Source organism: Lonchura striata, chromosome 8, assembly GCF_046129695.1.
Source record: "Lonchura striata isolate bLonStr1 chromosome 8, bLonStr1.mat, whole genome shotgun sequence".
Taxonomy (NCBI): Eukaryota; Metazoa; Chordata; class Aves; order Passeriformes; family Estrildidae; genus Lonchura; species Lonchura striata.
Window position 1 is genome coordinate 9,727,805 of NC_134610.1, and position 27,721 is coordinate 9,755,525.

Genomic DNA, 27,721 nt, shown 5'->3' on the forward strand with positions numbered 1-27,721 from the left:
TTTAAGTGGTTGATGGAAAGGCATGCAGACTGTGCAGAAAGGGTTAAGTCAGCAGGGCTAGCTGTTGTCCCAGGGGTACAGCCCAGGCTGTTTCCCAGAAGACATTGAGTTGCACACACACATTTAGGGCGTTTTTCTCAGCATTTTTCAGCACTTGTGATGGCAGAGGTTTTGAAGGCTGTTACACGATCAGTCTGACCTCTCGCCTCTATAACCAGGCAGATGCTGTGGTAATTTCTGCTACCAGAACCACCCTTAGATTCCTGTGAGATCCCTACAGCATGGAAGAAACCCTGTGCAGGCATTTCGGACTGATGGACAGGTTTTTTTGGTTACTGGTAGCAAAGGTGGGCTCTCTTTTTCCTTGAAGAGCATGTAAAAGGCACTTCTGCATCTGGAGTGGCAAGAGGAATTTAGATCTATGGAGCACAATTATTCACGTCACTGCTTGTTAGGATGCTGGTGTTAACACCCTTCCTCTTGTGGAAAATCTCTTAAGCCCTGAGGACTGATGTGAAACGTCACGCTCTGGTGAACTTTGCTGAAGCAGGGATGAATCACACTAAGTTTGGCTTCAATATATTGTCCAAAAGGTACCTTTTCTGATAGCCTAGGAGGAGGGTACTGCTGCCCACCCACCCACGGTGTCAGGACCTGTTTTGGGGGGAGGACAGCACTTTCTGGAGTATGCATAAATTGGGGGGTTGATGTGGGAGTTTGGATATTTGAAGGGTTTTTAATTTGGCTTTGGTTTTGAGTACTCTATAAAAGCAAAAGGTAGGTCTGTAAGAGATCTCAAGACATTTCCCAAGGGATCTCGATATATTTCCTCCCTATCTTCTGGGATCACCCAGAATGGTAGATAAACATACCACTTTTTTTTTTTTTTTTTTTTTTTTTTTTTAATGAGAAGGGTTTTACTGCATCTCTGAATAACTGTCCTGCTACATCCATGCCAGTATAGGTAAGAAAACACTTTCTTATCAGGGAAACTGTAGCAGCTGGTAGTTAAATGTTCTGCAAAGAAATACCCCAGACAAGTGTTGGCCAGGTTTGACCCTGCATTACTTGTAAGATCTCACAAACTGACAAGGTAATTTAGCAATTTGGGGAGGAAATGCAAGAGGTAGCTCTGTCTATTGAACTAATTTCTCTCCTGTGATGGGAATGATTTCCAGGCGTGGAAGCATCCGCGGACCAAGTGCACATGATTTGAGTTCCTTGTCAATTGGAATCAAGGACCCTGATTGTGGAGCATAATGCTGCTCTTGTAATTCAGCCTTTATCTTTGTGCTGGAGCTGGGTATAATTGTATCTGTGTCTGGAGGGACAAGGAGAAGGGTTTCAGTGGCTGGCACTCACAAAGGCATCTTTAGAAACCTCCTCATCCCTGGTACAAGCTTGGTAGGGCTTAAATGAAAATACCCCTGAGTAGCTTTAGACATTTGAACAGTCATCATTGTTTGATTCAGATTTGGTTACAGGACTAACATCTAAATGTTAATTCTTTTTAGGACATTATCAGCTCTTTCAGCAAATGCAGAATGGGGATGCAGTATTAGACCATCAGCCAACCCTGCAGATAAAGGCCCTTTGAAAGGATGTTTCTTAGGAGGGAAACATAATCAGAGAATGCAGAAAATCATGAAGACGGTCTCTTCTTAGGAGCAGGTAGCAAATATGATGCATGAAGAAAGCTAAATGAACCAGGAGGCTTTTAAATTGGGGAATGGGAGAAACAGCAATTTTGTGCCCTCTGAGGGCAGTCCCCAGCATGCAGTCAGAGATCCTCATCATCCTGTCCTGCAAAGTGCTGGTGCACCTGGAGATTGTAAGATTGGCTAAGCTGTGTCACACGCTGGGTTAAGAAGACTGAAGTTGGTGGTCACTTGGTGGCAGGGACGTGCCAAGGCAGGTGATGTGTGGTGGCTCTGTGCTGGGTAATGTGTGTCTTTGTGTGGGCAGGTGGGTTTGGGGCACAGATTTCTGTCCTCTCAGGCTTCTGTGCTGCCTTGCTCCCCACCCCATGCCCGTACACATCGAGGTAAGATGTGACCTGACCACGTCTCCCTCTGAGCCCTCAGCGACAGCTCAGAGGGTGACAGCCCAGCCCTGCCTTCTCCAGCACCCATTCCCACTGCTGGCCACATCTGAAGGAAGGTGTCTATTTTTCAGCCTCCCTGAAACATGTGCAGAGAGGCACTGGAAGTGGTAAATCGGAAACGTGTGGCTGCAGAGGCAGTGGCACAGTGGCTCTGTCCCAGCTGCCCCCGGGCAGTGCTGCTCCTCTGCTTGTCAGTGCTGGCTGCTCTGCCAGTGCCAGCAGGGAAAGACCTGGCCCATCCCCTGGCAGAAGGAGGCCAGGCGCCATCCTGAGCGCTGCCACCGCTGCTTCCGGCGGCGGATCGGCGCGGTGTCATCTAGGAAATGCGATTTAGATCATCATCCTTTCGCACCAGATGGGGGAAGGGAGGTGGGGGCCCTCATCTCTTCTGGGGATACATTTCTCTTTAAGCTGCTTTATTTTTCTTTTTTGCCTGTTTGCCTTTTTCTCCATCCCTTCCCAAGTCTCACTGCCCCTCGCTGAAGGGCAGGAGCCATGAGAGCATCCATGGTTCCCACCGCCGTGACATCATGGCCTGCACCCTACCTTCAGCTGGGTGCCAGGCTTGGGCTACCTTTCCCCTGAGATGGGGTTGCATTTTGCTGGTCTACATGGAGGGAAGAATCCACTTATATTGCATCTACCACTTGGCAGTCTGATGAATTTCCTGCATCCCAGAGGGCTCCTTATCCTTCTCACCCCACAATGTCCTTGAGAAGTTGCTCAATTCCCAGGCTGGTCATCACCCCTGGTGTGACTGCCAGCCAGCAAAGCTCTTTGGTATGTGCTTAATGTTAAGCACGGGGAATAGTTCCCTGGGGAGCTCTTCTTAAGTACATTGCTGGAGTGAGGCTCTGGTCAAGACACCTGGACCAAAGCCCACCTGCATCAGGGAGCAGCATGGCTTGGTCCCCAGGGACTCGTGGCAGCCCCTGGCTGCTCCCAGCCTCACCTCTCAGCATTGCAGCACCCTTTTTCTACTCCTTCCTCCATCTTCCCAGTATTTATTGTCCCTTCCTGGGTGTGGGAAGCAGGTCCTGGGCTCAGACCACTTTGAAGCAGGGACTTGTGGTTTTGTTTCCAGAGTGGGATGTGGAAACACAATCTTGTTTTCACCTGGGTCTGCAAAAGGCTGAGTCCTCAGCCCCTGGGGCAGACGTCTTTTGCCACACATTTGCTTCGTCCTGCTTGGCATCACTTTTTGATAGACATTGAGGTTTTGTGCAGAAAAATCTGTGTTTCTGCCCCTAGTCCTTATGGTTTTGAGTAAAAACCCAGGTAATTACAAATACCAATAGTTTGGGTGGGTTTTTTTGCCCTGCAAGATCTGTTTAAGTCAAATACAAGTCACTGAATTTATATTGGGAGTAAATAAGCTTCATGGAACAGCTTTGGTTATCATGAGGTCACGCAGAATGAGCTAATGCTCCCTTCTGGCCCGGAAATTAGGCTTTTCAGACAGCAAAATTTCATCCTGCAGGTTCTAAACCTCTTGCACCTTTTCTTACAGGGGAGCCCAAGCCCCAGGTCTGTGCAGTGCTCAGCCCCTCATAGAGATGCTCACCCCTTATCCCCAAAACCCAGCTCTGCTTGGGGGCAGATTTCTTAGACTGCCAGTTTTGGTGCCAGCAGCTGCTGGGGTGAAAGCCAGTGGGTTGTGATGCCCAGCTGACAGGCAATGTGCAATAAATCTCTCCACAGCACAGAGAACTTGCTGCCCTGGAAATATTGGCCCCTGTGAGCTTTTCACAAGCTGCAAACCTTGCAGACAAATCCCAGGTTTCTGGAAGTATTTGTGCGAGAGGTCTGGAGAAAGAGCCATGTTAGAAATGAAGTTGTGTCCTTGCAGAAGCTGACAGCAGCGTGGTCCTGCTCCCTCCAGCCTCACCAGCTTGTTTCTTTCCACTTCACCAGCACTGTACGCACCACCGTGGATTTTTCTCTTTTTTTTCCCTCCCCATCTTTTTTGCAGCCAGGATGTTTTTTCTTGCCTTTTTATTGTTCCAGTGACCTAGCAACTCCACTTTGCTGGAGTCCTGCCAGGAGACTTCCTCCCCAAGCCGTCTGATAGTCTCCAGCAGCACTGCCCTCGGATGGGGGCAGGAGTTAAAATGACACCAGGCTGGGTCCCTGTGTGGCTTTTGCCCTGGCCTCATGAGTGCTGGTGAGGGCAGCGTTGCCTTCCCAACTAGAAGAGCTTCCAGGGGGCTTTAAAAACATCAGAAAAAGGCAGGAGAAGCAATGTGTGGGTGATATTTTCTGTAATATTTCTGCCGGACGTTATAGAAAAGACTGGAGGTGTTTCGAAGTGAATTTGCTGATGCTGGGATTTAGCATTTGGGATCTGTGGTGCAGGCAGGGTAGCTGGGGACATTTCAGCATTGTAGGGTTGCAGGATAGGGGATGGGGAGGAGGCGTGAGTGCTCAGAGAGCTGTGCAGTTAGGGAGATTCATTTTGGCTTGGTTTTACTGATGTTTACTAAAAACAGTAGAAAAGAAATCCCTTTGGTAAGTGCTTCTGGGACCTGTCAGCTGGGGCTGCCTTCATTCTGCTTGTGGGGGCTTTTGCCACATTAACGCTGGAGGGACACTTCTAGGGCAGAGCAGAAATGAGTGGTCAGGCAAGAAAATATGCCTGGGTCTGGCTTTCTGTCAGGACACAGGGCCTGGGACACTGGAGGTACAATCTCCACTGGATGGATGAATTGAGATTTTACTGGACCCTCAGCATGGTTATGGGTTTTTTAGCAGTATGGTAAGCCATAGCTTATCCCTGTTGGAAGTGGAATTTTATATAAATGTGTTTTTCAAAGACTTGATGATGAACCAGGACTTTTTTTATATTCAGTTGCTAAAAGCTGTTTATGAAAAGAGGTTTGAGGAGGTGCCTTGAGCCGTGGGCTGGTCGTTTTCAGGCAGCACAGGTGATCCCATGAATCCATGTGGTCTCAGGCATCTGTGGATTGAACCAAATTGCCCAAGAAAGATAAGAAGGAAGTTTAGGATTTCATAGGCTTGAGCAGGTTATCTGGCAGCCTGCACCTCTCCAGGGAAATGTTTAGGACACCAAAACTAAGAGGCTGTAAACCTCTTGATAAGCAGAACAATATCCTGCCCCTGCACTGTGCAGGTTTTATCCCAGTTGTGGGCACTCCATATGTATATATCCTGTGCTTTTGGAAAGGATCACAGATTTCTGTGTACTCTTTATTTTAGAGAACCTGTTTCCTTGCTTTAGGGTACTGATTTTAAGAGCAGTAACCGGATCCTTTTTTTTCCTAATGGCATTTCCGAGCATCAGGCTCTGGGATGGTGAAAAAAAGTGTAGGAAGCAAAAATGGCCTTTAGCATCCTCTGAGGTTTTACAGGTCCTGGTGTGGAAGTGCAGAGTGTTTCTGTGTCATAAAGCAGAACTGCGAGCAACGTGCTGTGGCATGGCACTGGAATGTCTGAGGATAATGCCGATGTCCCCAGCCCACCCATCCCCAGGTGGGCATTAGCCATGTGGACTTTGGCATTCAGAGCTTGCAGGGGATGCTGCTGGCATTAAACCCCATCACTTTTCTTGAGGTGACATGTTAATGCTCTAGGCACCTTTGTTGCCTGCACTAATCTCCTATTATGGTTAAAATTACTGAAGGTCCTGTGAGTTGCTGTCCTGCTCTGCCTGGGGCCGGTGGGGAGAGGACAAGGAGCAGAAGCACTGCAGGAAGGGAATGTGTCTATAGGGTACTGCACCCAAACCAACCCCCACAAAAGGGTGAGAGGCAATGGCAAGGCTTCTGCACCTTTTCTTCTCTTCCCCATACACCCCCTCTTGCCACCTTTCTTAATCCAGACAAAAAAAAATCCTTTTATTGATAAAAAAAAATTAGCAGAACAGGGTTGACTGCATGTGGTTAAAAACCTCTTGCATTTTTCCCGCACTTAGTGCACACGAGGGACCTTCCCCAAGCATATTATCAGTGTGTTTACACTCAATTGACCCATCTCAAGTATGATTTTTTTTTAAGCTCCATTTCAGCCCCCTCTGCTCCCCCCCCCGCCTTGAACTTCTTCTTTCAGAGCAAGAACAAGGAAGGAAATTGAAAATCCCAGAGAGCCCTGGACGGTCCAGATTTAGGGCTTTAGCTTTTGTTCGCACAAACTCGCTTGGCTCCTAAGCGGCCTCCACCCATGATCCCGACATCCGCAGCAGCCGTTCAAAACAGAGCTCCGTTCAAAACGGAGCTGCCCCGGCCCTGCTCCCCGCTTCTCCTCCCTGCCTTTCTTCCCAACCTTCCCTGCAGCCAGCGAGGAGTTTGCGAAGTCGCGATGAGTTTTTTCCTCCCCTCCGCGAGCCTCGGATGATGTTGAGGTTATGCAACGCTGACAGATGTGGGTTTGTGCTGTAGCTGCGGGTCCCGGGAGGAGCTGCTGCGGCTCCACGCGTGCTCCGCCCGCCGCGGATCTCCCGGCGTGGCCCGCAGCCCGCAGAACAGCGCTGCACGGGCGGCTCCATCCCCGTCCCGCCGGGAACGCTCCCCAGGGAATGCCCGCTGCTCTGGACTTGGCTTTCCGACTGGGCGAACTCAGATGAAATTTGTGTTCCCCCGTTAAGAAAGGATTTTTCTTCCTCTCGAGGGGGAAAAAAATCCCATCTTCAGGGAAGCAGCGGGGCTGGGATAGCTTGTGACGTGCCTTGGCTGGCTGCAATCTCCTGGCAAATGCTGCCGGCGGGGATGCTGCTCTCCTGGCATCAGCAGGATACATCCCTCCTCCCTCCGTGCCCTAAGGTGTCTGTGTGTGATCGCAGTCACTGCAGAAAACTTGCATTATTGTGCTTTTTGGTGTTGTGCTGGCCCATGGTTGAGTTGTGAGCATCTCCTAAATGCTGCCTTGGATGCAGCCATCTCTGAAACAGGGCAATGCCTGTGCTGTGCCAGGGATGAATACAGAAAATTGTTGGCCCAAAAGAGATTTTTCAGGAGTCTCACAAGGTAGATATCCAACTGGGCTGCCAGGGGCAAGCCCAAAGCCTTGAGAAATCAGCTGGAACTTGATCTGTTTGTCCTGGCTGAGCTATGTAACTCGGCTCACAGCAAGCCACGGACTTGTTATGCTTGCAAAGAAAAAGTAACTCCAAGCCTCGACCTGTCTGGTGAGCATCACTGCTAGTTTTAACTGGGAAGGAAAACACCAATCCAGTGGGTGGCAGGGTTTTGTGCTGGAAGTCAAATATTTCTCAGTGGCTGTGGTTATGTGATTAAACCGTGCAAAGCTGTTGGCAGCTTAGGATGTGACGAAATTGTTAGTGACAGATCGGTACCTCAGCTAAAGAGCCACTCTGCTTTAAGCCTTTAATGCGTCAGGGGAGGCCAGATGGTCCCGTGGGGAATTTTTTGGAAGAAGTCTGATCTGGTCCATCCGCTCCAGAGGAGGGTCGTCTTTGAAGTCTTAATTTCTTCAGGCAAATCAAAGAGGATATTGTGGTTTTATCTTGCACTTCTGGTAGGCTTGATGGATGTGAGATTTCGTGTCTATTTTGTTGAAGAGCACAATTTTTTGAGGGGTTTCCTTACTACATGCTGTGGGTTGAATTTTCCAGCATAGTTTATGCTCTGCACTCGCCTATCTGGGGAGCTGAGCTCATGCTAGCACAAGGTTTTCCTCCCTTCGCCAGGACCTGGTATACCTTGCAGGGCAGAGTTAAAAATGCCAGTTGACTCTAAAAAGCCTATGTAAATAATACCTTCTTATTCAGCCCCTCCACTGCCTGGCTGCACTCAAAGCCAGGTTTGCTGGCGCCCACAATAAGGGGAAGGGTTTTGCTTCAGTTTATTCCCAGCAGCTCTGCAGAGCCAAAAGAAGATAGAGAACAGTCTGAGGTGGATTTGCAGGGCAAACAACCACCAGATAAGCAAACAGCAGTGTTTTACTTTTGAACTGGTCTCATTCAATCAAGGAACATAGCTGAAGGCACTGCTTGTTGGCATTTCCAGGATTACTTTTTAAGAAGTGGCAATGAAATGCCTGCTGCAGTGTGATCCTGTGTATTTCAGCCTGCCTGTCCAGAGCCCTTGTTGACAAATGACTTGGCAACCTGAGAAAGCAGATTTCCTTCTGTCTATCCTCATACCCTAAGGGCTTCTTTAAGCATCTGCTGCTTTGCCTTCTCTCCACGCAGCAAAGCTTTCCAGTCAGCATGGGTTGCACAGCTGAAAGCTTTTAGTGAGAGGGGGATGGAGAGAAATTCAGTGCACTGCCCTCCAGCACAGCCACATTTTTTGGGGCTGCTATAAATGGACTTCTGGGCTACAATTACAGGCTGGGTATTGGCTTGCAAATGAACACAGCAAGCATCTCCTGCCACTTCCCATCCCATTGTCCAGCTGGTGAGGACCAGAAGCTTTCCCTGTGAGTCAGGCTGTGGCTCACAGTGGGCTCTGGGTGGCAGTGGCTGCTCGGCATTGCAGCCACTGAGCGCTGCCAGTAATGGTACCCTGGGGGCTTTGCTCCACCACAGCTCTTGTCTCCTTGGCCCACATGGGGCTTAGACTGGATGAAATACAGACTGTCCTACCTACCCCTCTATTTCTTGGTGAGTTCCCAGTGATGCTGTTGCAGATGTATAGAGGACACCACTTCCGAAATCACCACCTCTGCTGTGGCAGGTGCAGCAACTCCAAAGAAGACGTACAGGACAAGGAGGAGGTGTCCCATAAGTGTTTCTCTTGAACACACTATTTTCTTACAGAAAATGTTTGGAGGCCCAGAACAGGCTTAACCTTCAAAAGCAGGGCTTTTGGGCAGAGGCTGAGTGCTTTTATCTGCTGCCTGTGGATGCCACGCACCTGACAGGGACTGCGTTTTGGTTGTAAGGAAGATGGACAAAATGGGGACCTTGCCCTTTCAGATTTGGACTTGCTTTTGGCTTCCAAGCTTGTTGTGGGCTCTGCAGGTCATCTGAGGCTGCAGTGCCAGCCAAGCCTTGGGACTGTGACATAGATGGTGACTACTGGTTTTTGTGTGAACTGATATGCAGTGAAATCCTCACAGCCCTGGGTGGTACCATAAGCTGCAAACCCTGATTCCCTGCACCACCACTCATGCACAGTCTTCATCTTGTTTCTCATATTCTGGTAGACATTATGTTAGAAATGCTAAAATATCTCATCACTTTGGGGTGTTTTGGTACGTGGGTGAGCCATATAATCCCCACCATACTCATCTCCTCTGTCCCCAGTGCTGCACTGTGGCTGGTTGGGTTATAGTGACCATCCTGAGTGCCCTGCAGCTCTCAGCCAGCCTCATGCCAGCTCCCTGCAGGTGATGGGATTTGAGGTTGGGTGTCCAGCAAGCACTGGCCAAGTGGAGAGAGGGGAGGAGCTGTGGGGCCCTCTCCACTCCCATCTTACATTCAGAATGGGGCACATGGGCTGTGCTGGACTGTCAGCTCTGGACACCTTAACACTCCTGCCATGGACTCTACACTGTATTTCCATTTGTTTAAGACTTTCTTTTTGCTCCATTCAAAATTGATTTCTCCTAACACAAAAAAATCCTGAGGGTGCTGAATTGAATTAGTGTTTTGCACAGAGGTGGGTTTTGGTTTTTGGTCCCACAGACCAATCTAGTTTCCACTGGTGCAAATCCAAAAATAAATTTCATGTCTGTGTTTTGATTATGCAAAATTTTTCTCTAGTGTAAGTAAATGAGCTCAAAGTCTGGCCTTGGTGTTACTGCAGTGAGCTGAGCCTGCACATCAGTTCTGATGGGATCTAAGTTTTTTTGTCTTTCCTTTTAGTCATTGAAGGCAGCCATCAGGAGAGAAGTTCAAGCCCGGAGATGAGGACTGCTGGTGCTCCTGTGGAGTTGGTGACGATGCTGGCTGGGAGCAGGGAGGGGGCAGTGCCAGCAGCAAGCAGGGTCACAGGGCACACTGGCCCCCCTGCCAGTGATGGGGATGTCACCCCTCCAGGAGCAGGATCCCCAGAGAACCCATCTGCTGGGACAGTGACCCACCTGCTCACCCCCAGCCATCCTCCCGGTGAGTTTCATGGATGTGAGAGTCCCTGTTAGCTCTTCCCAGCCCATGGACTGAGCACAGCCAGTGGGTCAGGGAGTATTCCTGCCTCACAGCTAGAAATGCAGATTTTTGAGAGAAATCCAATCTCAGAAAGCTGGGCTTTGTTTTTTAACATTTCAACAAAGATGATTCTCAGGAGCTGCCCCTGTTTTTCACCGCTCAGCAGTACCCAGGGAGTTCTGCCCATCCACTGAGCTCAGGGGCTGTGCAAAGCGTGCAGACCCCTGGGTGTCTTCACAATTTCTCCATCAGGAACTGAACCCCATTTCAAGCCCAGCCCAGGTTGTAAGAACTCAGCTTAAGGATAACTGACCAGTTGCAATGACGATTTGTGGCTGAGGTCCTTACATGGAAAACCTGCAAGTGAACACTTACTTTTGGGCTTGTTCATAATTTTCAGTCATAAGTAAACCATTGTACTCTTTTAAATATGAACTTAAATCAAGGCCTGTTTCTCACAGCAGCAAGACAAAGCTGTGCTGATTGCACTGTCCCCACTTATTTTTTTTTTAATATCCCTGGCTGAAATAAGATATAAGCATAGAGGTTTTCTTTAATTTTTTTGATTCCTTTATTTTTTTCTGCTTAGGGACTAGAATGTGGAGCTGGCATGCCCAGGCTGCCAGCTGTGGGCTGTTCTAGCACCAGCTCCTTATTGCCTTCGGCATTTTTACTGTCTCTAAAAAAAAAAAAAAAAAAAAAAAAAAATCTGTTTCTTTTGCCATGCACAAATGAAGACAAAGTTTAAAATGCCACTATATTTTGGCGACAGACACCCTCTGTTCCCATCAATCCCTCCTGCAGTTAAACTGTGCTCTGTTAAACAGAGAAAACATGAGGGATGCAGCTGTGACCCCTCCTATTGCATTTGGTAGGGCTGGGTACCACTGCAGGTGATGCTTCTGCCACCCAGCTGAGACAAAAGAACTATTCCAGGTGAACATGACCTTCTCCCTGTTGCTTTCCAGACCCTGGAAGCCATCACCATGCTGCAGGCAGGCCAGGGAGAGGCAAGAGGTCTCTGGCTTCTCCCCACACCCCTGCAGCTGCTGAGGAGACACCACCAGGCTCGGAAGCTGTCAGCACTGATTCGGCTGAGGGGATGCAGGGAGGGCACCATGGGGTCTGGAACGTGTCTGGGTTTGACAACACCGTGAGGACAGCGCTGCTACCTTCATCTTCAGAACCTCATCACCCAGGTGGGCCATCCCAGTTCGGCCTAGGAACACTGGGAAACTGTTCCAACACCTGGGAGGAAGGTGAATGCTGTTTCCCAGAGCAGCCAGCATTGGTTAAGCCTGGTTCTCCTGTATTGTACAGCTTTGTGGATCCAGCTCTCCATCCTCACTCAGGGCAGTTTACTGGCTTGCTTTATGCACAAGGATGGAGAAAAGAATCCATGCGACTTCTAGTATTCGAAATTATCTTGATGCAGCTTCCAGACCCAGAGTTTCTGTAGGCACAGTGCAGACAGGGGCTGAAGGGCAGGGGAAGGGTGGCAGTGTGGAATGGTGTGCGGGCAGCTGAGCCCATCTCTGGGTTCTCATCTGCTTTCCCCCTTTGCCTTGCAGGCACTGACAGCCTCTCTGGAGCCGTGAGCAGCTGGGTGGGCACAGAGCTGGGCAGCAGCCCTGCCATGGGCACTGCAGCTGCTGCACCCAGCCCCTGGGGCAGCAGCCCCAGCACTGCCCTCCGTGCCCCCCTGGGACAGCCCCACGCCTCCTCCCAGGCTTCAAGTGCCCAGACTGGTGCAGAGCACACCGTGCTGCACCCCAGGGGTGTCACAGGCAACTTCACCAGGGCTTTTCTGTCTGCGTCACCTCCCATGGACAATGCCTTTGGAGGTGAGCCTTTCTTTCATAGTTTTGAAAAGCCACTTGATAGTGTTTGCTTTCTTGAAGCAGAGGAGATGCTCTGTTTTGCATGTGCTCTGTTTTTTATTATTTGGATGGTTAGCTGAAATTCCCTGCTGAAAGCAGAAAAAAGCAATGGAAAAAAAAAATTTGGTCCAACCCCCCCAGCATTTTCCAGTTTAAAAAAAAAAAAAGTTCTTTGGATGTTATCATAGTAGTGTTTTCTGCAGGGTGGATGTCTGCAGCTGTGAAATAGCTTCACTGGGCCAGTGCCAGCTGCAGAGCAAGGGCAGCTCTGAGCCCTGTCTGACCTGTGCCCAAGTGGTGAGGGAGTGGGGTGGGAGGCTGGGAACCCACACTTGTGGCCACACGGGGTGGGCTTGCCCTCAGCTAGACAGGGTGAGATCCTGTGCTTAACAATTTGCTCAGGGCAGCAAACCTGAGATCCCTGGCCCTATGGCCTCCCTTGCTTGCTCTGCAGCAGCCAATTTCTGGAGTTCCCAAAAACAGAGACTTTGCCCAGCTCCACATGAATACTGAAAAGTTCAGTGTTACTGAATCCTTATCCTGTGTCCAGGGCTTTTCAGGAGCAAAAACTCATCTCTGGGTTCTCACACTGACACATCCCTTCCCTCTGTCACAGTTGTTGGGAGCACCACTGGGGCTGTAGGAAACCTGAGATCCAGTATCTGAAGGATTGTGCCCCGCTGAGCCCCAGGATGTGGAGTGAGCTGCAGGCTCATATGGGAATGTGGCTGGGCTTAGGTTTCCTCCCTTTGCTGTTGGATGCTGTGCTTAAGCCACAGGGAAAAAAAAAAAAAAATCCTGAGCCTATTTCCAGCAATATTACAGCAAAGGTGGGATTTAAAGGCAAACTCCCAAGTCCTTGTTCTGTGGGGATTCCTGCTGTCTGGACCATGCCACTTTCACAAAACCTGGCAGCAAGTCCTGGGTTTTGTGCAAGGTCTTCCTATGTTGAGAAGAGTCATGCCTTTCCAAAGGAGCACTTTGTCCAGATTGAAAACTTCCTATGCTTAATATCTGTATGGGTGCTGTAAGCATCTGGGAAGAAAATGGATCCACCTGTTTATAATTTCATATGTATAAATCTGTTTTTTAAATTGTACCGTAGGCATTGGAAGCAGCTACCATCCATCCAACAACTCGGCTACGGAGAGGTTCGGTTCGGATTTCCCCACCACCAGCACCTCCATTTCCACAACAGCTGCCAAGGGTGGAGGGAGGACATTAAGGTCTCTGCCAGCCAGCACCAGGCTGGTCACCATGGCAGAGATTTCCACCCCTGGGACTGAATTCAGCAGCTCTTCAGCCCAGAGTCGGACCCCTGAGGTGTCTGTGGGTGCTCAGGGTGATGGAGGCAGAGGTGTCACAGACCCATTGCTCTCAGGCTTGCCGTCCGTTTCAGGAAGCGCTTCCACAAGTGAGTTTTGATAGATAGCTCAAAACTCTTATTTAAAGACTCTTTATTAACAAAATATATCCTTTTTATTTTAAAGAAAGGAGGAATAATATTGTATTTGGCACATTCTGTACATTTAAAAACATTTCACAGAAATGAAAGTATGGATAAATATTATTCTTGTTGGAAGGGGAGGATAGATTTTCCTTGAAAATTTCCAGTTGAATTTTGCAAGCAATAACTTCAGCAGTTCCTATTTAGAGACCACTTTTTTTCCCTGTCTTAATGATTTCCCAGTATTAAATATTTCCGTATTGAATATTCACACATACGTTGTCTACATCTACTAACGGTGGGATGAGCCCTACCCAGCAATTTTTAATTATGTTTATGCAGTTTTGTCTTTCTCTTCTCTTTTTTCAGCTTCTAGCAGCAAATATGAACTCCTCAAGAGCATCCCAGGTGCTGAAGAGGCGATGCTACCCTTGGACATCCAGGGTGATGACATGTCCAGCGTGGCAATAGGGACTCTGATGTCCCCAGAAAAGGGCCACACAGCTGGAGTGACAAGGGACGCTGCCAGCACCAACCCCATAAGCTCTTTGGGTGGGACCTCCTCTTCCCTGAGGACTGGGACACATCATCCCAACAGCTCATGGGAAGCCACCCATCTCCCAGGCTCTCCTGGGGGTCCTTTGCTCACAAGCTCCCTCTCTGCCTCTGAAGGTCCTCCCCGAGGTAAATTTGTTAATCTGAAAGTTGTCTGCCTTGGGGTGGATGAGATTTCACATCCCTGTGTTGTTTTTCTTCAGATATGGTCATCAGTCTTTATTGGATACTTGGATGTTTTTATTACTGGCTGCACTGAGCTGGCAGTGGGGTGGGTGGGAAGGAGGAGTGGAACTCAGCTTTTGGGTGAAAAAGTGGAAAACATCGATGGCCTTGTTACTAATGAAACTCCTGTCTGTCCTGGGGAGAACATTGCTAAGAAATATGTGCACACAATTTCCCTGCCCGAGATACTTGCTGGGGTTTTGCAGCTGTCACCTGGTGCTGTATCTGCCATGCAGGCTGGTCTGTAGGACATGGGTTTGAGACTTTTCATGGGTTTTTCATGTGCCTGTACTTAAGGGTTTCACCTCCTCCCAGAGAAACACCTTCAGCTTCTCAATGGGCCTTGTAGAAATGGGTGCTGAGCCAACAGTTGTATGCACAGCTCTGTATGCACAAATCAAGCCTGGTTTTATTGTGTCCTAGGTGTCAGAAGCAGCCACCGACCAGTGGCAGAGGAAACCTCCCTCCCTTCCTCTGCCCCCAGCACTCCCGTTTCAGCCACGTCCAGCGGTGGTGGCAGTGGGAGACCACCCTGGGCTGCCAAGGGCTCCACGGCCAGCAGTGCCACGTACAGGACCTTGGGCACAACCCAATCCTTGTCCACATCTTCTGTGAGAGAGACCTCCAGAGCTCAGGGGTTCACAGGAATGACAGAGTTCACCGAGGTGGCAGACTCCCCCCTAACACGTTCTGGCTCTCCTTTGGAAGGTCCTTCCCCAGGTGAGCTCACGTTAGAAGTGAAATAGCATTTTTCTTACAAGCCAAAGGAGAACTTCCTGCAGCGTGCACTTGCCTGACTCTTTCCTGCTATATAGAATATACTGTTTGGAGGGATGCAGTGTGATTTTGTGTCTGAAATTATTCAGCTCTTTCTTGACCAAAAAACTGTGCTTTAGATTTTTTACAGAAAGGGCACATGTGTGGAAAGTTTCATTATGCCAAGAAAAATAATTAACTTTCAAATCACAGTCCTTTTTTTACTGTCTCCAGTGGCTATCTTCATGTTACAGACAAGAGAACTAAGCAAGTGAGGATTAGATCATGTCCCTGTGGTCCCAGGGATCAGACTTCAGTTTCTACCTTCTGTCCTACTTCTTGAATCATGCTGCTTCCCAGAATTTGAACCAGCTCAACAAATTTAAAGCAACTTTAAATGTGGTCTCTGAGGTCCTTCATGCTGCTGTTTGATTATAGTCCCCACCAAGGCTCTGAAAGGGTATGATCCTCCTGATCCTGTTTCTTCAGACTTCTCTAAGCCCTTCACACTGCTCAGGGTAGTGCCGTGTCTGAACTGATTTCCTGGCTTTTCTGGGTCATCCCAGTATTTGTTCTAGCAGCATGGAGTGCACTCAGGCACATAATGGTGAAATCAAGTGCACAGCATTAGTGTTTCAACAGTTTTTATATAATAGCACTTTTGTCAGCATCACACTGTTGTTTAAAAGACAAATTTTAGTAGGAAGGATTTACATCTTTGGAAATTGACATCTTGTCTTATTTTTTACTTGTGTTTGTATACTGTACTTGCTGCCTCTGGGTGCTGTTGGAAGAAAGCTCATTTTTATTTATAGTTCCATATGTGTAAAAATGTAAATTGTTTCTTTATCACATTTTAGCTACTGGAAGCAGCCATGTGTCATTCAGCATCCTGTCAACAGAGAGAAGAACCAATTTCCCCACCACCAGCACTTCCATTTCCACAACAGGCACCAAGGGTGGAGGGAGGACGTTAAGGTCTCTGCCAGCCAGCACCATACTGGCCCAAACAACAGAGGTTTCCACCACTGGTACTGAAGACATCAGCTCTCCAGGCCATTCCCAGTCTTCTTTGGGTGGTGGTGGCAGAGATACCACCCTGTCATCTGTGAACCCATTGCTCACAGGCTCACCATCTGCTCCAAAAAGCACTTCCCCAGGTGAGCTCTGACCACACATCAGACACCCACCTGCATGGAGAGTGAGGGTGTGCTGGAAGGTGCTGGATGATGGCACTGGATGTTATGGATGAAAATTTCAGCTTCCAGAGAAAAACACATTCTCTTTCTTCCATTTAGCCACCAGGAAAAGCCAGCCTTACTGCCAGAGCAGTCTTGAGATTTGCTGTGTTTTCAGGGACAGCACAACTTCAGACGGCCCCACTGGCTGTGTTTGTACCAGCAGAAGCAGCAGCAGTCAGTCCTGACTCCCACCCTGGGTGCACAGGCAATATTTACTGATCCCATACAAACCTGCCATGCTTTCCTTCAAGTACCAGGGATTGGGGTGCTGTGTAACCTCCCCCTCACTCATTGTGGGTGCAGAGGTAGCAGTGTGGGTGCCTGGTGCCCAGGTCAGGCCTGTGGGAGCAGTGCCGAAGGGAAACAAACCCAAAAGTGCTCCCATAACTTGTTCCTGGTGTCTTGCTGTGAGCAGCAGCTCCTAGCACAGCACAGAGCTGTGTCTTCACAGTTAGCATTTTCCTAAGGATTGGATTTTCTGCCACATTCTCTCTGTGTCCTCAGCCTGAGGCTGGTGATGGAGGAGAGAACACCTGCTAATTTATAGTTTAGGGTACATAAATCACTTTGCTTTGCTTTCTCTCAGCAGACAAGACCTCAGCAATGGGAGGACGCCTGCATCTCACCAGCACACCCAGTGTGGTGACAGCTACTGCCAGTGAGGAGAGCAGCACAGTGCCCATGTTGGACACCCGTGGAGCTTCCAGCACCCTGGACACAGTCCTGCTGTCCTCATCAGCAGCAGAGCCTGGGATGCAGAGTAATGTTTCACAGAGCGGTGCAGGACTCCAACAAAGTGAGCTTCCAACAAAGCTGCTGCCTGCGTTTTCTCCCAGCATTTCAGTGCCTTCACCTTCAGCCACACTCTTCATCCACAAGGAAGGGACATCTCAAGCCACAGGTAGCCACAGCACGTGGAGCACAAAAGCAGAAAGCCTCACATCTCATCTGGACACAGCTGGGGACACCCGCACTGTCCCTGTCCCGTCCTCCACAGCATGGCCTCGAGTGACACATATGTCATCTGGCCAAGCAGGGTCCCCAGAGCCCAAGGTCACCCTTTCATCCAGAGTCTTCACCTACTTCTCAGCTGCTGCTGAATCTTCCAGTGAGTTTTTCTGAACTCTGGGGTAGTGTTTGAGTGCCTGTCTGTTCCCCTTCTCTGTAGGATTGATATGACACAGCTGTTGGTATGACACAGCTGTTGCAGGTGGCATGGGCAGCATTTATAAGTGGTCGTGGTCCTGCCCGTGGTGAGCAGCTGCTGGTGCTCATTGAGACATGTAGCTTGTTTCTGTAGGACGCATCCAGTGCCTGTCTGGGTTGGGGTGATAATTACGAATAACATAAACATGCCATTATGACTCTGATGGTACTGATTCCTCAGTATTTGGACAGTCCTGTCTGATCTGAGATGATAAAATCAGACACCTGCTTTTTAATCCCTTTCCAGCCACTGGCAGCAGCCATCGCTCCCTAAGCAACTCAAGTGCTGAGATGAGGATGTCCAGCCCCATCACCGATCCCGTGTACAGTTCATCCACGTCTGCGGGTGCTGAGGAGAGGATGCTGCTCTCAGTGACAGATGGCACTCTGGCTGGTGGCATGGAGAGCTCTTCTTCCCATGCTGGAGCTTCCAGCTCTCCAGGGCCGCCTGAGCCAGCACTGGTGGAGCAGGGCAGGACAGCCAACGCCTCCACCAGCAGCGGGGGTTTCACGGGCTTTGCGACGGAGACGGTCTTCGTACGTTCTGCCAAGATACCCACTGACTCTTCTTTCCAAAACGATCTCACAAGTAATTTCATGTTTTTTGGTGTACATCTGGGGGGAATTGTCCATTTTTTAGTATGTTGTACATAAAGTTCTCATTCATTACTACATTCACCACCTATGGGTTCACTCAGGGGGATGTTTCCAAAACCAGACCCCACACACATGGGAAGCTATTCCCGAAGTGGAGCCATAATGATGGCTGCATTTTTTTTTTGCACCCTAACTGGTTTCTTTTGAGTGATACTTTCAGATGTATTTCATGATGACCTAAGGCAGTTGTAGAATTAAAACAAATTTTCAATACCATATTTTATATTTTTAAAGTTGGCTGAACTTAGTTGTACATCTTGAAATTGGTACTATAAGTCTGATTGCACCTTTTGTGCTAAACAATTGAACTTTTTGCATGCTGATGTGCATTTAGGTTTTCTTGGCTGCAAAGTTTTGAATCACTGGGTTTATGATAAACTGCAAATTAACATAATGTAATAATTTAATCCTGCAGAGGCATGAAGTTCACTGTGTCTAAAAAAAACTGACTGAACAAGATGGATATTCTGTAGATGGGAATGGAGGATAAGAGGGAGAGGATATGAGTTTTGTAATTAATGAGTGATAAAGAGAACAATTGGGTTTTCCTGCTTAGCTTGCCACATATACCTGGAATGTTAAGATCTCAATCTTTAGGAAAGCAATATGTGAAGAACAGTGAGTTGGAAACCTGCACATCTCATGGGAATCTAGTGTCTGTCAGGGTTCATAATTTTACAGTCAATTAAGGAGTGAATAAGACTCCTAATCCTATAACCATGCTCGAATGGTGCTTGAAATTCTTAGAAAATCATGGACACGTTCACAGACAAGAACATCTCATTTAGCAAGCAGTTTTAATATGACCTCAAAATGCTTTCATATTACTCTGTCTTTCTAATATTTTTTGTCCTTTTACTCCAGACTTTTCAGGTAGCCATCAGCCAGTCAGTAGCAGTGATGCTGAGAAAAGGACCTCGGTTTCTCACACAGACGGCACATACATTTCAACCACATATACCAGAGGAGGAGAAAGGACCCTCCTGTCTATCTCCAACAGCAGCACCTCTGCTGACTCCTCAGAAAGTTCCACCTTTTTTTCTGAAATTTCCAGCCCTTTTGATGCCTCACAGTCATCTGTGGCTCATGACAGGCAGACCAATGCATCAAACAGTAGCAGTTTTGTTGAACCATCTACGGAGCCATTGCTGGTGCACCCTTCCAAACCATCGACGTCTGCTTCTACAGGCAGCATAGAAAATACAACTCTATTCAACACTGCCTCTGAGCTGTTGACCACTGACAGATCATCTCTGTCTTCATCAGCATTTCCAGCCTCTTCCTCACTGTCATCACTGTCATCGACACCACCGCCAACTCATCTGTTTACACTGTCAGAATCACCTGAGCCACGCTCGCCCTCTGTGATGGCATCTTCACCCCCTCTGCAGGCTTTGTCGTCCTCCTTGCCCACTTCCTCCTTGCCCTCCCCATCTTACTCATTGGCATCTTTATTGATTTCATCACCCTCACCCATCTCGCAGTCCAGTGGGAGTGATCAAGCAAGCACCACCGTGGCTACAAGTGTGGTCAGGCAGGAGCCCTCCACAGCTGCCACAGCCAGGAGCTCACCCAGAGAGACCAACAAGCCCAATGTCACACACCATCCCCAAAAGAGCACCACCTTCACTCCCACCAGGTCACCTCTCCCTACGGAGCCCATGGAGCTGCTTGGTGGACGCATCGTGTCTGTGTCTGCTCCTGTGACAGTAACAGAGACTGCCTCACCTAGAGATGCCACCACCCAAGGGGACAGCTTTGGGAAGACAACACCATTGCTCACCACAGCCAGTGTTACTCCACAGGCTGGTCCAACAGATGCACCCCTTAGTCCCTCACCAAGTGCAACAAATCCCAGCAGCATTGTCCCTGCAGTGGCAGTGACCACGGTGAAACCTCCTGTGCTGACAACACCATCCAGTCACCGGCCCACCCCAGGTGAGACCAGCACCATGAAAGACCACAGGGCCCAGACACCCACTGCCACTAAGCACAGCTATGCCACTGGTAAAAGCACAGAAGCCATGGGTCCCACCACTGCAAAGCCTGGCAAGGAAAACATCCCTGTTACAAGTCCTTCTCAAGCACCTCCAACCATCAAGACCACTGCGAGCATTGCAACTACTTTGGCTGCTACCAAACCAACCACTGCTCCTCCGTCGAGCAGCACGGTCGGGCTGAGGACATCACCTCCAGCCACAGGTAAGGTGTGCCATGGCTCTCAGCAGTGGTGGGGCCAGGAACAAGCAGGCAGGAATACCTGGGTCCCACTTGAAGACTTTTCAAAGAGTTGTGTGTGCATGTGTGTATGACAAGTCTGTTGTCAGCAGGCTTTGAGGGCAATAACTCATCTCTGTGTTGTTCTTTTTAAGCTGAGGGTTTAACCAATCAAGTTGAATGGGTGAAATAAGGGTGAGCACTTTGATGAAAATTCTGATAGAAAGATTAAGCTGAGATTTGACAGTTTTCAGAAAATAAATCTGATTTGCTTTACAGGTAAGCACAGGATGCACTTTATATTTCTTGATGGCTCAACAATAACAATAGATAATGATTGATATCTGTCTTATTATTGAGAAGGTACAGTTGGCCGGCACTTGGTATTTGTGTTGAAACTGCTTCTCATATTACAACCTATGGTTGTTTTCACCCCACCTCACTAAATATTAATCTTCTTAGGGGCCTGATGCTTCTTCTGATAGGCTAGGTACCATAGTCTTGCTGAGTATGTTGTTATAGTAATTTATTACCACTGCCAGTCTTCTTATCTTCTCAAGTAAATACATTTGCTGAAGTCTTATATAAAAGGAAACTGACTTTGTGTTTGAAGCTCAGAGCCTGGCCATCATGCCACTGTAAGATATTGTGCATGCTAAAGGCATTAATCTCAGTGAAATACTGGCAATAATATATATTCCATCCAATAATTAAGTATCTAAAGGTTACTTCTCAGGCTGATTTGTTTTAATTATAGCTATAGCTTCATGCAGAAAAAAAAAAACTGGAATAATTTTTTTTTAATTGAAAAATTAAGATAATGCCGTTTTAGAAACTGATTCACACTTTAGTCAAATTATTCTTTCTTTTGAAAACCAAGGTTTGCCATTCACCAGAATGCAAAAGGTGCTTCTGCTGTCTTGGACATGGTGCTTTGTACATGGTCACTCACTGCCCTGAGAGTGGCTGCCCTGGTCTCTGCTGTACAAAGCACGAACTGAAGGATGGCAAAGTGAAAGCCATGGTTTTAAATCACACCCACTCATTTCTGGCTGCTTAGATTAGAGTCACCAAATCTGCTTCTCACTGATGCTGAGGCAGCTGTGCCAGGCATGAGATTGCATCGAGTGGTGTGTGCCAGGGCAGTTTGGCTGGGAGCTGTCAGGTCTGTGTGGTGCTGTGGGTTATTGCAGTGCTACCAGAAATGCACATATGGGTTTGGCTCTTGTGCTTTAACCACAGAGCCTGTGCTTCCTGCCTCTGCTGCAGCACTCAGCCGCAGCCACAAGGCAGGTACAAGTGCTGTGTAAGATGTCTTGCTGGTCTTGGAGAGCCTTGTCACTGACAAGTCCACAGCCCTGCTTATGGTCTGCCCTTGTGGGTGTGTGTGATGTGTGTTTGTGCTCATGTGAGTCATAGATGCAGCAAGAAGAGCTTTTTTGACCAGGACATCTTTTTTCCTTTTTTTTTTTTTTTTCCCCAAGAGGAAATATTTGATATATTCTTCAGAATTTGCAGTTTGAGTTGTGTAAGCTGTGAATCATCTGACATTACAGTCCTTAATCCCCTGAGACACTGTTATCACAGTGGTGTCTGCTCCCCAGGCTCTTGCTCACCCATCAGGAAGGGCACTGGGAGTGGTGGCACAGGCAGGAATTGCTGCTGTGACCATCCCCAGGCTGGCATGGAGGAGCTTGGGGGACAGAGGTAATTGCAGCCAGGGCTGCCTCCACCATTACTGGGTAACCTACAGACTGGATCAGTGCTCAAGCACTACCTTTGGAGCAGAGAAACAGGGCTTGGATGAGCAGGGCAGGACTTTGGTGAAGCAGCCCATGCCCACATGTCTAATTGGGGCTGTCGAGGTTCCTTCTTTGGTCTTCTCATGCATAAATTGTTGGGTTTGTCTTTGGAAAGAACCCTGAGGTCCTCTGATGAGCAGTGCTATAGATGAGTTGGATGTTCATATTAACATGGATTCATGCTAGACCTCAAGGGCTTTTGAATGAATATTCAAGTGGTTTATATTTATTCTTTCAGCTCCAACAGAATAATTAGGAACAGCATAAATAGTAAGTGCAAATGATGCAATGAAGCATCTGATAATGCTCAAGGAGTCACAGATGGGGAGCCAAGTTCATCTCTTTTAACCCAAGAGTTGATGATTTTTATGATTCTGTGAGTATAATCTGTTTTGTTTTTTTTTTTTTTTACTTTTATAGAGGTGGATAAATGTCTTTCCAACCCTTGTCCTGCACTGGCCACCTGCAACAACACCCATGGCTCCTATATCTGTCAGTGTCCTCTTGGATATGAGCTGGAAAAAGGAAAGTGCAATTTAGGTAAGAAAACAAAAGTGAAATACTAGGGATGGAAATAATTATCTTTAATCTTCTAAAATAAATTGTCTTAGGCTCAAACTAGTTCAGGAGTTTAATGTTCCTCCCAGACACCTCTTTTGTCAGAGCCTTTTAGTGTTTATACAAGTGTGGTGTCTAATGCCTGTTGTGTTGGGCTGCCTGGGGAGCAGGCAGAGATATCCGAGTTCTTCTTAAAAACCCAGCAATGGAGCGGTGGGCTCAGGCTTCTTAATAAGGACAGATGTGCCCCTGCTGTTCCTGATGTGTTTTCAAAATCCCAAAGAGCATTCAGCAGCTTATCAGCCCTGCAAACTCCAGTGAAGGCACTTGGCTTGGGAGGCATGAGTGGGGCTGTTGTGTAACCTGGCTTCAGTGGGATCAGCCACGTGTGGAAAGTTAAGCAGCCATGGTGAAAGTCTTTGTAAGATCAAGGTCTTGTTTCATACCTTTAGCATTTTTTGAGCAGCACAGTTATTAGCTGGAACTCAGATTCTGACCCCTTCCTTTCTATTAGAGGACTCTCAGTCTCAAGCACTTACAGTATTCCATTGTAAAGGGGAATTTGTTTTCATGGATTTTCTTTTGACCCTTAATCAACAAGGATTAGAGGCATGGAAATTTTGCTAAGGAAACATGGGTGAGGTGTCCCTGAAGAGTGTTTTGGAACATTTCTTCAAGTTGGAATATGTCAGCTTCTCATTTAGAGACTTGTTTTGATTATGCCTTGAACTGGAGTATGGACAGATTATATAAACACTGTGAAGGTGATTCTCATAATAATTTTTGTCTGGAGCTGTTACATTAGATATGTCTGATATGCAGTTTGTGGTGAAGATTGGTTCAGTGGATGGGAAAAAAATGGGAAAGAATTGGAGGCTTTATAATGTTATCTGCAACTGTATTTGTTTTTCTGATGGAACATAAAGCTGGAATTCTGAGTTCTCAGTTCCACTGAGGATCTCATGACACTTAATACAAGATTTAGGGGTATTATCTCTGCAAGTCTGGACAACTCAGATTATTGCATTCTGCTGCTGTGAATCAAATATGAATCTAAGCACAGAAAAATGCATCTTTTGGACCTCTTTTCAAATGTCATTGCTCATTCTCTCCAGCAGTTTGAAAAAGGAAAACGTCCTTTCTACAGTGTTTTATTTTGACTCACTGATTTGATCTCCTTCCATTGCAGGGAAAAGTAAGAGATTTGACATAATTTGACCCCCAACTATCATAAATAACTTTGGTACCTGACACTATCTTCTTACTAAATTTACCCATCTCTCCCTGTGTTGAGGGATCTATTTAAGTTAGTCTGTGCTTCTGCATGAAATGTATGAACACTGAAGTGAAATACTGTCTGTTCAGCAGCACTGAGCTCTGGAATTTGACTGGGACTGTGAGAACATTGCAGCACATTTCCTTGGGGAAAAAAATCCAAGGCTGTGACTTCGCTTTACTGGGGCAGTGACTCTCAGATCTGAGTTTTCTGTATGCCTTGTAAAGAGGTTTTCCATGCAAACAGCCTCTCATGTAAGGCAGATAAACTATCTATACATGTCACAGAGATGTGTTCCAACTAACTTGTCTTATTTGACTTTTTAGTGAGAATATTTATTGGCCAGGTTCCCCTGAAACTTAATACCACCCACGGGAAGTACACAGAGCTCTTCCACGTCGAGAGGGAGATCCTGGAGGTGGTGAGTGTCCTGGCTGGGACTTTGGCAGTGCTGGTGGGACAAGTCCCCTTAATTCCTCTTATGATTGTCACATTTCCCAGCCATTCAGTTTTAGCCATGTGGCTCTTGGACAGTTGAGACCCAGTGCTGGACAGTGTTGTGCCATCAATAGCTCCAAAAAGACCCATGGGCTGGGGATCATCTGCACATCCCTGTGCAGTTCTTATCCAGATCACTGCATGCACAAGTTCATCCTGTTAGTGGTTCCTGGGCTGGGTGCACTTCATTCCAGCTCTTTGGAGCAGGTGATTCAGAGATGCTGCCAAAGGAAGGAGGTGCTGGGTGGAGTCACTGTGGATTTGTGCTGGGGAATAAATATAAACAACTGCACAGATCCAGGGTCAGGGAAGATCTGCAGTCTCCAAGGGTGCTCTTTGAGCCTGGCCTTGCATGGGGCTCTCTCCCTGCTGACACCTGGCTCATCTCTGACCTTTGTGGTCATTGTACAGCAGGGCACAGACAGATGCTCATGTTGAAGTCCCCAGGGCTTTGTTCTTGTCCAAGGCTGTGCAATGGTGACTTTGTCCACCCCTTACTGACAACAGGGCAGTGCATGTCTCTTACAGAGCAGATGAACCTCTGGGATGCTCAGAGCCCCTTGGTCTCAGCAGGCATCTCTGGGAAACACAGGGGATGGTGTCATTGACCCAGGAGGACTGTCCCATGCTACATCCCATGGGACTGCCTCCTTCCATCATCCCTTGGGGCACTAACAGCTGCTCTCTCCCTCCTTGCAGCTCAATGCATCGCTGTCAGGCTTGCCAGGATACCACCACTCCACAGTTAAAGCAAGCAGGTAAGGCTAAGACTACCAGGGGAAAAATGAGAAACTTGAGCATTTGGGATCTTCAACTTGAGAGCCACACTTTCCATTTTGAGCCAGTGCTGTGCTAGATGCAAACCAGCTGGCAGTGGTACAGGACATGAGGAGTGCCTGACCAGCTTGCCAGGCTCATCTGATCAGCTTGCCAGGCTCATCTGCTATTCTCCTCCTGTCCTGAGCAGCCTGGGGTTGGGCTGCCCAAGAGGGATTTATGGCTGGTTCCAAAGTGAGCTACCAGCATTCCTTCCAGCTCCATATTCTCCTCTCTGTGTATTGGCTAGCCCTGGTTTTAAGGTCTGTTACAGTGCATGTAGTGCTGTGTCTTGTAAGTATCTCTTGTGTTAACAGCAGTCCTATGTTTATGGTGCTAATGATGACATCAAACCTGAACTGTGATACTCAGGGCTGTTTTGTTTTGTTGTTGTTTTTGTTTTTTTTAGGGAGACAAATTTTGTGCATGTTTCAGTGCAATCCACGTTCTCTTTAGCATCCAATGTGACTTTCTTCGATGTTATCAGCAGTGTGAAAAGCTACATTCGAGCTTGCAAATCCCCCACTGAAGCCTGCCAGTTCATATCAAGTCTGAAATTACTCCACAGAGGTAAATAGCATCTGGAAGGACTGTGGCAGGAGGGGGAAGGGATGTTTTATTTGGCTCCTTTTATAAAAGGGGGACAATATTTTTTCATGTGGAAAACCCCCACTGTATCTTTTTATCTTACTTAAATGGGAGTCATCTTAAGAACCTCCCAGTACAAAAGGGATGCAGATACCAAGCCTTATCTTTGCCACATGTGTGAGAAATCTGCCTCTCTGTGAAAATATTGTGCAGCACAGGATTAGAGACATTGTAGGGCAGCCTTTCATCTCAGGGATGTGACACTGGGCCCAGCCAGATCAAAAAACCATAAGTCTTGATTTCACACGCGCGGCTGGGAGCCAGGGAAAGGGTGTGAAAGCCAAGAGACAAAACCCTGCTGGAGAACTTGATTAGAGCTGCTGGAGGCTGCAGGGCGAGCTCTGCTCTCCTGCCTGCCCAGTTCCAGTGTTGCAGGTTGTAAAATGTTCACAATTAGTGAGAGCTGTGATTTCTGCACTGACTCCTCTATCTGCCCAAGGGCAATGTGGGTGCAGCACAGAAAGACGTGGAGAAGAACACCAGTGTTGTGTGTGACCTTCTCCAGGTGGACCCCAGTGCTGAGCCCATCACTTCCTGAGGGAGTGATGGAGGAGATTTATCTGAGAGGGGCACCTGCAAGGAAACTGCTGCAAGTGGTGTTTTGTGACTTCTGGGTTCAAGGCTTTAAGGGTGGCAACGCTTAGCCTGGGTTTAGTGGGAAACCCCCAGTAATATTCTGGCAAAGTAAACATGCAGATGAGAAGTTTAATGTGTGCTTTTATTGCAATGGGCTGTGTTTTAAAGCCATACTCTGCCCATGGATTGCTTTAAATTATTTGGGTAAACCTGCTCAGATTCTACCTACCCATTACCTCTGATACAGTGCTTCTGTAAAGTCAACTTCTAACTTGAAATAAGCAGAGTAAGAAACAAATCATATTCCTGTGTAAGTACCTAGAAGAAAACATGTCAGATAAAAAAAAATAATCTAGCAAGGAAAGGTTTATAAAAGGAGAGTGCCAAATGAGTGACATATTTTCCACAAAATCCTATTTCTCACAAATATTTATTAATTCCATTTAGCCTGACCTCTCAGTAAAAATATGAATTTGATGTCACAATTTCCACCATTTATCCAGTTTTGCTGAATGCTCATTGTAACAAGTCTGACTTTCTAAATTAAAACACTGCTTCAAAGTAATGTAAATGAAAGTACAAATTTTTTTTTGAAAAATGAAAAAATCCAGTGCTTAATACTGAAATGGAAAAGAATTGGTTTGGTGTAAGCAAAATGTTTTGCTTGATATAAACTTAAAACTTGATTTGTTGAACTGTGTCAGGGGATAAGTGTGTCTGAGCTTGAGCCAAACCAGATTTCTCTTTTTCATTTCCCCTTCTGCTTCCGAACTGAAACATTTATTATTCACCCCCTCTATTTGCCTGTACAAATGATGGTAAACACACAAGAATTGGTGACATAGGGTAATGTTGACTCCCTCCTAATGAAACAGAAAATACTTAAAAAAAAAAAAAAAAAAAGAAAAATATTAAAGCAGCACATCAGCTGAATGGGATGCCCAGGGAAAGCAAATGTGCATAATGGTGGGTTCAGAGAGAACCATGCTGATGTTGGGCACCTCTTCCCAACAGCTGGCAGCTTGTGCAGACAGAAGGACCCTGAATGTGACAAGGAAACCTCAGAATGCACTGACTTCGATGGGGTCGCTCTCTGCCAGTGCAAAAGTGGGTACTTCAAATACAACAAGATGGACCACTCCTGCAGAGGTATTGCTCTTCATGGGGTGTACTTTGCATGAATTTTCCTCA

At 47.4% G+C, this 27,721-nt stretch overlaps 1 protein-coding gene across 4 annotated transcripts in view; it reads left to right on the forward strand.

Moving 5' to 3' along the window:
• The window catches only part of HEG1 (heart development protein with EGF like domains 1), a 51,056-nt gene that overhangs the window by 7,755 nt on the left and 15,580 nt on the right, over positions 1 to 27,721 (forward strand). For 2 of the 4 annotated variants that reach the window (XM_021526041.3, XM_077784931.1), the window contains exons 2-16: positions 9,891 to 10,133; positions 11,141 to 11,371; positions 11,744 to 12,016; positions 13,158 to 13,466; positions 13,869 to 14,183; positions 14,703 to 14,999; positions 15,896 to 16,195; positions 16,863 to 17,384; positions 17,730 to 18,071; positions 19,004 to 20,341; positions 22,579 to 22,698; positions 24,319 to 24,413; positions 25,190 to 25,248; positions 25,716 to 25,876; positions 27,545 to 27,679. In XM_021526041.3, the coding sequence (XP_021381716.3) occupies positions 9,891 to 10,133; positions 11,141 to 11,371; positions 11,744 to 12,016; positions 13,158 to 13,466; positions 13,869 to 14,183; positions 14,703 to 14,999; positions 15,896 to 16,195; positions 16,863 to 17,384; positions 17,730 to 18,071; positions 19,004 to 20,341; positions 22,579 to 22,698; positions 24,319 to 24,413; positions 25,190 to 25,248; positions 25,716 to 25,876; positions 27,545 to 27,679 (4,740 nt within the window). The remainder of the gene's footprint in view (positions 1 to 9,890; positions 10,134 to 11,140; positions 11,372 to 11,743; positions 12,017 to 13,157; positions 13,467 to 13,868; positions 14,184 to 14,702; positions 15,000 to 15,895; positions 16,196 to 16,862; positions 17,385 to 17,729; positions 18,072 to 19,003; positions 20,342 to 22,578; positions 22,699 to 24,318; positions 24,414 to 25,189; positions 25,249 to 25,715; positions 25,877 to 27,544; positions 27,680 to 27,721) is intronic. The other 2 variants (XM_077784930.1, XM_077784929.1) reach the window with 2 other exon arrangements.